The sequence below is a fragment of the Sceloporus occidentalis genome, unplaced genomic scaffold, assembly GCF_023333645.1.
Source record: "Sceloporus occidentalis isolate IW3139 unplaced genomic scaffold, rSceOcc1.0.p SCAF_118, whole genome shotgun sequence".
Lineage (NCBI taxonomy): Eukaryota > Metazoa > Chordata > Lepidosauria > Squamata > Phrynosomatidae > Sceloporus > Sceloporus occidentalis.
In genome coordinates this window covers 1,768,714-1,779,220 of record NW_028317098.1, presented here as the reverse complement: position 1 = coordinate 1,779,220, position 10,507 = coordinate 1,768,714, and the positions used below count along the sequence as shown (strand labels likewise).

The following is a 10,507-nucleotide window of genomic DNA, read 5'->3' as shown; positions in this document are numbered from 1 at the left end:
ACAATCACACACACTTCGTAACAAAACTCAAAAATAGGCTTAAAAGTAGTTTATTTTTCCAGTTAAGTGACTGGTTTAACAAAAGTAAAATTAATCATGCTCAAATTATAAATCAATGCATTCAGACACTAAAAATAAGGATTGAGGTTATACAATGTGTACAGTTGCTCTGCAACTAAACAATCAAAACCATCACACTGAAAATTATACATCTCAAATAGCATTCTGAGCTGCATTGTAAGTGTCATATGTTCCTTATTAAAATAGTTAACACAGTAATTGTGTGCTCGCTAAGAGGTTGCTGAATATCATCAGATTTTGTGAAAGATAATATGACCTGAAAATATAGCACTAACTTGTTTAAAAAAAGAAATTCAAATGCTTGGTGGATAGTTAAGAGTATCAAATAGTGCCAAAAATTATGAACTTTTAAAACAGAAGTCTTTATTCCAAGTCTTAGTGTCATCTCACTGTAGTGTGAGAAATACTTTTAATTCAAATCTTCCTATAACCCTGATTTAGGTATTTGCAGGACGCTTGTAAACAAAGATTGGCTCCATATATCTACTTCAGCAACACTGAGTGAGTTTTGACTTTCCTCCCCTCCTTTGATTGACAGACCTGTGTATAAAGAGTCTGCTTTTGAAAGTCTCCTGGGTTACAAAAGATACTTGCCAGGAGGCAAAAGGGATTTTCCCATCAAAGTCTTTTCTGTGGATCCTTGCAGATATAATATTTAAGGGCTAAAAAAACCTTCCAAATGCTGTTTTGCACTTATTATTTTTAAGATTCTGTGTTAAAAATACTGTACATAAGTGAACCGTGCAAAATAATGTGCCAGTTTATATTCTAGAGTTTATCAGGCATAGAAACATAAAAAATAGTGTTAAAAGCCAAACTGAACCCATCAGGCTCTGAATGAATGTGTAGTGGCAAACTATTCTTCTAATATACATATATATTTTAGCAGGAACTTTGAATATGCAGACTTAGCTTTAAAAACTTGCAACAAAACTATCCTGAAACATTCCAGTTTTTCCCCATAAACACTGCAACAGCCTGTATTAAAGTGAGTTTTTAATATAAGCCAATGGATTTGCAGCCAAACATTTGACAAGTTGTCTCAAATGTACCATTTTAGTAAGGTAGCATAAAGGGTGAGATTTGGCATCTCCTCCCCATATATAAATATACCAATTGGTCCTTTCCCCCATCTGTTTCAATCTACGCTAGCCGATATATACATAATTTCTGAGTCAGAAATTCAAAGTTCTCTTGATAAATCTAGAGATACAATAGTCACAAAACTTGTGATCAAAGCCAATGTGACCTGGACATTGATATTCTAATCCTATGCTACCAGTGCACATTTTTGGGTAGCATATGCAAAATAAAAACCTGTTACAATATCACAATATACAAACATTAAAAGGACATTGCTATGTTCTGTAATAGTCTATTATCCATTTGGAATTATGAAATCTATTCACAATTATTAACAGTGTTACCTACCACATTTTTGAGTATATTTTAAGTATACAGTGTGAATCCGCAAAGAGATATTGAACTGCTTGCAGGACAGTGGTGTATACCTTAATACAGGGAACATTTGGATCAATACCCTACTACACTGCCCCACCACAATGTGCTTTAAAAACAAAAAGTCTGGACACCATGAATTATGGTGTGTTTGTGTTTTTAAAAGGGGACTGTGAATAAAATCCCCCAAACTAAACCATTTCTTGGTTTTATTTACCAGTAGTTGGTAACTAGCATGGTTTTTTGTTACTTTAAAGATGACCGAAGAATGAAGTAACATATATGCCACATGTATATTTAGTATAGAAAAGTATGCCCTCATATCTATAAAGTATGAGGTAAGCAGATTCATGGTTTAAAGCAATTATCTACATCAAATTATTAAAATATTTCTTTTGTAAAACCAAAGGTCTTTCTAACAAGGTTTTTAATAAATAAATATGCAATTACAGTATTAATTTCTTGTAGATCCCATACAAGTATATGTTTCCAGCATTCACACACAGTGAAAAACGATATTCCCTGCTAGAGTTTATGATCATACATCTCAAGTGGCAGAAATGTTACCCTTTTTGCCTGACGCTAAGTCACCAGCTAGGAGGGCAAAGTATTTGCTGGTTATATTGCAAGTTCTATTTCTACTTAGAAACATTGCTTGATGTTAGGGAGCTGTAGGTTTGCACCCCAGTCTTAAGGCTTCTTCCTCACGGTATGGGGGAGGTAGGCAGGGCTTTACAAAGCTGCCCCTCTGTCCTATGCCTATAAAGCAGGAATGGGGAATCTTTGGCTCTTCCACTGTTTTCATCTACTATTCCCAGGGGCCCTAGCCACCACAACCAATAGTAATGGATAATGGAAGTTATAGACCATAATATCTGGGGAGATGAGAGTTCCTCAGCCTGGCCGTAAATATTTCCCATCCCTTCTTCTGTATTACAAGGGGACAGGATATTAGAGCTTACTAGCTACATTAGGTGCTTGCTCTCCATTAATGGCAGTAGGAAAGTATGAGCGATTTAATCATTGGTTTGTTAAGGTGATCTCAAATAACTTAATTGTTCCTTGTGCAACATGTTTTGCCCCTTGGACTCAATTTTGCAAATATGTTTGCCTGATGGAGATATCTATCACACTTTAGGAATAGCTACAGTCCACTCAGTGCACTGTAATCATTGAACTTTTTGTGACAGACCTCAGGCTTTTGTGATAATCTTGCCGATTGTCTTGCAAGAGCCCAGTAATATGTGGATAATATTCTGTTCAGACATACCTTCTCTTGTCTATTTTCTTTTATTCTGTAGTCAGTATATGTCTGTGAGAAACATATCATGTGGTGTTACACCATAAGTGCCTGGTTTGGGTGCGTTACTGGGACATTAATACAGACTTTTAACTCTCAGTCCTCCCTTCCCAGGCATTTGAAAAGGAATGGATTTCTAATGAGTATTGTGGATTTATGGATTCCAAACACATCTGGCTGAAGAAGAATCTTTGTTGTTAACTGCTTTCCAGTACATTGGGGGAGGCTCCTTAGGGACACTTACTAGAATCTTTCTGGTACATCTGTGCGTTTTCACAAAGTAGTCAAGTCCTTCAGAAAACCTCATTTTAACCAATGGATCTGGACAAGGGTGAGAAGTAATTGGACACTATGTACAATTTGTCACTAAATTTGTGCCTTCATATTACTGTAGCATACTACCTCAAAGCAGAAGATATTGCCACTGTTAAAATTGAGTTTTCAATGTAGCTACACTGTCCTGCAGTCTCAAGACACTGAATGCAAAGATGTGATATGCATTATAGGCACTGAAATGTAATATATTAATGCAGTCAAACTATTAATCTCTAAGCTCAGCTAGTCTGCCCAAGGAATATTTCTGCGCACTGAATGAGAAATCATAGTGCCTAGGACACCAAGGAAGTTTTCATGCCAAAATGTATGAAAACAGATTTCATGTTTTTCACAGAACTGGTATCTTGTGTTTTGGAGGCTTTCCAATTATAATATTTGAGGGTTTAATTGCATAAAGTAAACCCTCCCATGGTAAATCAGAAATCTTAAGTTATGTCATAAGAATTGCAGTAATGAGTCAATTATTGGTGTATGATTCATGAAATATCTTGATGAAACATTTGATTACAGGCAGGAAGCTGTAGCAAAATCTAGGAATGGAATGTCTTTCCATCTATTCAGTCAACAATAAAGTGCACAAATGATACCGGGAAAGCTCCTTTTCGGTTGGGTTCTCCATCAATATGTCCAATCTAGAAAAGATGTAACATTATTTTTAAGAAACAAAGATTGAGGCGTGCCTTGAATTGTCATGTTGTAGTCATGTATAATTGCTCAAAAACAATGAATCCCCAGCTATCTAATATAGTTACCCTAAAAACAACACTGCTGTATCTGCCATTCATAACACTGAAAGCTAGTAAGATAATACAATCAGTTGTATGTACCAGCTAAAACAATTAAAGTTATTCAGAAAACAGGCTGAAGTTTAAAAAAAACACACATGCTGGTAAAATGTCAGGAAGAAACTCTTCTAGAACATGGCCACAGATCCTGAAAAACTCACAAAAAACTATGGATGCTGGCCATGAAAGCCTTCGACTTCATATTATTATTATTATTATTAACATATCTTTATCTCCCACCCTTTCCCCAAAACTGGGACTTAAAATTCCCAAACTATCCTAGTTCTGAAAATGAAAATTGAATCTTACTTTAAAAGCAAACATGATTTTATCTTCAAATTTTCACATGCAGAATCCAAAATCTCATTTTTCAATACGATGATTCTCCTTCAGTGTCACAAGTGACACAGAATAAGACAACATAAAGGGTAGGCCTATTTTGTGTTCTTTTTGTAGAAGTAAACGTTTGTTTAGCTAAATGTTATCCAAGGATAATTTATGGCAAGTAGTACATGTGTGCAGACTGATTATTAAGACTTAACATGTTATTTTTGCATAGCTTGGGGCACATACACTGACATTTTTAGAAAAACTCTCTGAACAGCTGCATCATGACTGCTTTGGAGTTTCCTGAGTTTCCCAAGGAATTAACCTTGTGACGTAGAAAAGAAAGAGTTGCTGTTTGAGAAAAACAAGTCCAGGCTCCCAGTGACATGCAGAACACTGCAGATCTTTGGATCCTGTCCTAATAACCACTCAGCAAGGGTACTCTTATTTCACCAGACCCATATAGATTACTTAGCTGGTGAACTGGCTTCCTATTTGTGGTTTTTATCTGTTTCCTGAGTGGAGGCAGAAGGGATTGTGAGATAAAGAAGTTTATATTTTTCCTTTTTGCAAATCCTGCCCCTCACTCCCAATGCAAAGGAAATAAGTTACAGCAAAACAAGAGATGCTCTCATGCCCTTTGGCTGAAAGCCCTCAGGCACCTAAAATACTAGGCTTTCATTCACCTTTCCCAACAGAAATCCCACTTTCCATCATATTTCTTTGAGTAGTTTAAGTAATCTTAAAAACTGTTGATTGTTGGAGTTAAGTTCCTATGGCATTTGGCATAAGAATATGCATACCAACATGCATTGTAGCCCTTGACATACTTACCCACCACTCCTGATCTTCCTCACCATCAACTATGATGATATCACCCTCTGAAAAGGTTAGTTCATCTGGGTTATCTGCTACACAGTTGTAAATTGCTTTTACTCTCTTGGGCTTTGTTTTCGACTGAGAGAGAGAGAAACAAAAACAAGAACAGATGAACTATGTTGAAAACAGGAGCCAGGTATGTCAGAAATGTGGTTTGCTTCAGTACATCAGCAGCTTTCTGCTCTTTGCATTCAAGAAGTCCAGACAGCAGTTGCATTACACTGAGTCATATTTAGTTTTGTAACTAAAATGCACCTAGCGGATGGTGGGGTTTGATTCTGTCATGTTTTTGACCTATCCTAAGGAATCTGGGAAGCAAACTGTAAGTTGATTTCTCATTTAATTTAGGTCTTAAAAAGATCTTTCTTGCATCTGAGAGAGCTCAGGGTGGGGCAAACCCAAATCCCCTAGAAACAGCGGAGGGGAAGAGTATTTTGAAAATTCAAGGGGATGCAATGGGGATGTTCCTGAGGCCCCCTCAACTCATGACAATTGCCTTCCCTTCATCTAATGCAAGTACTCTACCTCATTACCATAACCCTTCCCATAATATGTTTTCTTACAAGTATTTAAATGTATTTTATGTCTATTTCACTTGAAACACATGCTAAATTTTGCTACTCACACATCCCAACATGAGTGAAATAATACTTACAAAGCTGCACTTAGTACCTCTGCCTCCTTGCACAAGTCATTTCACTACCAAAAGCCACTGCACATATTTAACAACACTCATAGTAAAGGCACACTTTCTGTGTACACATTCTGTGTACATGCACTCAACCACAGTTTCCTGAGTAGTGTACACAGCAAAACAGACATGCATCAGGCTGAAACACTGCTATACATGTTCTTAATCTGCATGGTTCTCAATCTTTTCACAACAGTCAGATACAGATTAGTTTTATTTGGATACACAATGCCCACTGCCAATTTCCTAAGCACTCACAAACATTAATGTCAAGACTCACTAATCAAGTCCTTGCACTCTTATCAAGCTTTTCAAGTCTTCTGTGAACAAAAATGTATTTAAGATGTTTATTCTACATATATGGATATATATGAGTAACACGTTAATCATGCATTACTAACCTGTTATGTTTCATGTGTTTTTCTAAAAATAGACAAAAGCCCCATCACTCCTTTAAAGTAAGGAATCATTATTACCCATGTTTTTTAAAAGAATGACATTAAAGTTATTGGTGCTGTACTACTTAAAATGTAAAAACTTTGGTACTCATGGCTTGAAAAAGCAAAAACATACAGAGCAACATAATTCCTTATAACATGACTTACAGTCTCTGGTTGTATGCTTTTTTAAAAATTGCCTTATGTCCTACAAAAATATCACATTTAGAGAAGCTGCAGCACAAAATGTTGGACATTTGTATTTATGACTGAAAAGTTAGCTCACCACTCCTCAAAAACCTAATTATATACACAATGTCTGTTCCCAGCTCTTAAGTTTCTACTCTAAACTGGAGGTACTGCTTCAAGTATCTAACTTGTGGCTCATTTCCACAGTAGCCTGGGAAAGAAACAAAGATGGTGAAGTGAGTTATTTAGCTTCATTTAGCTAATGTCCTTTCCTACCAAAGCTTCTGCTAAGGTGATTAACTTAGATCTTTTTAGCAAAAGTAAGCCATTTAGCTTACTGTATATATAGCCTGTCCTTCCATACAATACATACTGTGTTAATTCCATCATGGGAGAGGAATCAGATGGAAACAGATTACTGAAACAGGTCCAATGTATTACTGACTCTCTAGGTAAGAGCAATTGTGTAGGCAAGATTTTCACAGCTTTTCCAACAAACATTGGCTGTGGTTTATAGCTACAACACACCCACACTTTCTCACAGAGTTTTCTGGGAAATCAGCCCAGATCTACAGTGTATGTTCATATTCAAAAGTAGGGCTATAAAGAAAAAAAGAGGACCACTGGAATCTGCATTAGTTCCCCTCACTCCTAGAGTCATCATATGCTTGTTGTTGTCCTCAAGTTGACCTGGACTTATGGTGACCCTATGGATGAGATGTCTCCAAGATCTGCTGTCCTCCATTGCTCTGCTCAGGTCCTGCAGGCTCAGGGCCAGGGCCTCTCTGATTGAGTCCAATTATCTGGCATGAGGCCTTCCTCTTTTTTGGCTGCCCTCTACTTTCCCTAGCATTATTGACTTTTCTAATGATTCATGCCTTCTCATGATGTGGCCAAAATGCAACAGCCTCAATTTACTCATCCTGGCTTCAAGGGAGAGTTCAGGCTTCATCTGTTCTATGGCCCATTTGTTTGTCTTTCTGGCTGTCTGCATCTCAAGTAAGTTTATTTTCTTTCTGTCAACTTTTTTTCACTGCCCAGCTCTCATATCTGTACATAGAGATGGGAAATATGATGTCTTGGACGATCCTCACTTTAGTTTTCAGAGTTATATCTTTCCATTTTAGGATCTTGTCTCGTTCTTTCATAGCTGCCCTTCCCAAACCTAATCTTCTTCTAATTTCTTGACTGCAATCTCCATTCTGATCAGTGTTTGGGAACCCATTGATTATTTTGATTTTCTCATTATCTAGGATGACCTCTTGTTGTTTTCTTAATGTTCAATGTTAAACCTAACACCTAACACCTTGACCCTCTTTATTAATTGCTCCAAGTTTCTGTTTGTTTCTGCTAGTAGTATTGTGTCATCTGTGTACCTTAGGTTGCTATACTACATAATGTTTTTATTGTAAATGTGAAGAGCTGTCAAACACAACCTTATAAGAGACTGATGTAGAGTCTTCACTACTTACCATCTGGGACTTCCTTGGCATAGGAGCTGGGGGTTGGATGGGTCCTGAGATGTTTGTAGTTTGTGATCCAGCAATTTCAGATGCTGAGGAAGATTCCCCTGTGATTAAAAGAACATGGTATCAGTCAAAACCAACTTTTAAAATAACAGAAATTACTCCTGTTTTAGCTATCATTCTGCAGCCTCTCTCTTGCATTCCAAACCAAAACAATTCGTAGCTTGTCACAGCTGCTCTATCACAACCCAGGCTGCAGTTCAGCACATACTATTACTATCAGTGATACTGGTACAAAAGTGATACTGGTAAAATTTTATATACTTCCAGGTCCTAAAAAATTAGCACTCCTTGTTTTGGTAATTGCTACTCAGGTTTGTGGTTTGTTTGTTTGCTTGTTTGTTACAACCCCTAATCATTGTTTTCAAGCATCTCCTCAGGGAGGTAAAATACTGCAACTTATTTTCATGGATATCCATTTTCCACTTTCCTGTGGAAACCCAGCCTGGTGAAGGCACTGCATGCAAGTTTTACTATCAAGGATCACAATAAAATTGTTACTTGGCCCCAAATTGCTGTTAAGAGTAGAAAATTAAAATTATAATGTAAAAAATAGGTTACCACTGGATTGCTGCAGAGATCCAGGTCCCTTGCTCTTGTTAGTTAAAGTGGATGATTTATCAGTCCTGTTCAGGAGAGAAGCAGGCATTACTACATGTCAGTCCCTTCTATAGTTTACCATTTACTTTTTCACCAAGGACGTTTAAGCCCTGAAAACTATCCTTCTGGTGTTGAGAAATGTTCAATTGAAGACCTTCTATTTCTCCTTAGGATCAGAATCTTTCAGCATCACTGGTGTGTGTGTTTATGTTTGTACAATAGGTGCTCCTTTACTTTTAAGTCCAATTAAAAATACTGTATCATGTAGGATGGCAGTCCACCAATAGCAATAGCAAGTACATTTCTATACTGCTTATCAGGGAACTAGCACTTCCTAAGCAGTTTACAATGTGTAAACCAATTGCCCCCAACAAGCTGGGTACTCATTTTACTGACCTATGATAGGATGGAAGGCTGAGTGGATCTTGGAGCCCTCCTCTAGGATCGAACTTACATCATTGTGGCTGCAGTACCAGCATTTAACCACTGGCCACCGAGGCAGCGGTCTACAAACTACTAGTAGACTGCTGCCTTATTTCTGCTGCATGGCCAGTTATGGAAATTCTTGCAAAGCATGTGGACTTCACTCTCTACTCCTTACTCCAGCAGCCTCTACTCTGAAGCTGCTATTTCCAAGTGTTGCACTAGGCAGCTCCCTAACTTCTTTTGCTGTAGAGGTGGGGCACCTGTGTGGCCAGAAAATGGAGTCAGCAGCTTTTCTATTTTAGAAACAGGACATATAAGAAACTTTTGGCAAAGGACATTGTGTTTGGGGATCCTCTTATAGGTTCAAAAAGGTTAAATCAATTTAAGTAATAAAGTTCCCTCACTGGTTATTAACTATTACAACACTCCATAACTGATGGGAATATTTTTGCTACTGTAAGTAGTGAAACAATAATTTGCATCTAAATACTCTCTAATGATCTTCAGTATGCCTAACTATATGGCTGTTATATCCTATAAGCTGTGCCCTTATAAGATAACTGATTATCAGTAACACTGAATTTCCAATTGGTTGTTCCTTCATTTACAAAAGAAGGTAGTGAGCTATGAATATTGTGCAATTCCAGCATGGTGTTTTATGAATACTGATCTACTTAAAATGCATTTTTTGAGTTTAGCCACTATAATATCAAGTGATAGCTTTATTGCATGATAATAAAGTACCAAAGAACAGTAGGTACACCTAAAGTTTCTGTGAATTATTATTCCAAATAGTTACAAATTTTTGGGGGAGCGAGTCATTTACATATTTTTACTGAATTTTTAAGAGAAAGATGACAAAAGGATGAAGATAAAGTTCAGATTGATATAGATTTAGACTTATTTATTTACGGTCTTTGACCAAAATATAGTTCAGATTGATATATTATACCCAACATGACAGATGCTTCCTCCACATATTTTTATCTTTATGAAATTGAGCTAAGTGGACTGTCATTATAATCTCTCAATATACTACAAATGGAATGTATCCATGTGCCAGGATATTTTACTCAGACATGTCTAATGTAATGGAGACTGCTCTACAAACTTTTGTTTTTGTTCAGTGGAAATACTAATTCCAAATTGTTCTGATGTATTTGTAATAATCTTATGTCCGAAGATTTCATTATATAGGTTCAATATAAAGTGAGCCCTCCACATTCCGTGGGGTTAGAGGTGCAGAAAACACCACCCGTGAAAGTGGAAAAACCACAAATTAAAACAAAAATATCAGAGAGAACTTCTCTAGGAATCTCTAGGTTCTCCAGCACAGCCCTGTGGTCAACATCTTCTAGAAGTTGACCACAGAATTGTGCTGGAGGACCTACAAATGCAAGAGAGGTATTCGGTCTAGGAATCCTCAGGTCTTTTAGCACAACTTCTTTCAGACGTTGACCACAGAATTGCAC

General features: G+C 37.0%; 1 protein-coding gene across 2 annotated transcripts in view; it reads right to left on the bottom strand.

The window, feature by feature from the left end:
• Window positions 1–44: 44 nt before the first annotated feature.
• LOC149282344 (arf-GAP with SH3 domain, ANK repeat and PH domain-containing protein 2) overlaps window positions 45–10,507 on the bottom strand; it is a 124,930-nt gene continuing 114,467 nt past the window's right edge. For both annotated transcript variants that reach the window (XM_089498302.1, XM_089498304.1), the window contains 4 exons: window positions 8,571–8,635; window positions 7,956–8,053; window positions 5,122–5,244; window positions 45–3,807 (listed from right to left, as the gene is read on the bottom strand). In XM_089498302.1, the coding sequence (XP_089354428.1) occupies window positions 3,733–3,807; window positions 5,122–5,244; window positions 7,956–8,053; window positions 8,571–8,635 (361 nt within the window). In that variant the 3' untranslated portion in view covers window positions 45–3,732. The remainder of the gene's footprint in view (window positions 3,808–5,121; window positions 5,245–7,955; window positions 8,054–8,570; window positions 8,636–10,507) is intronic.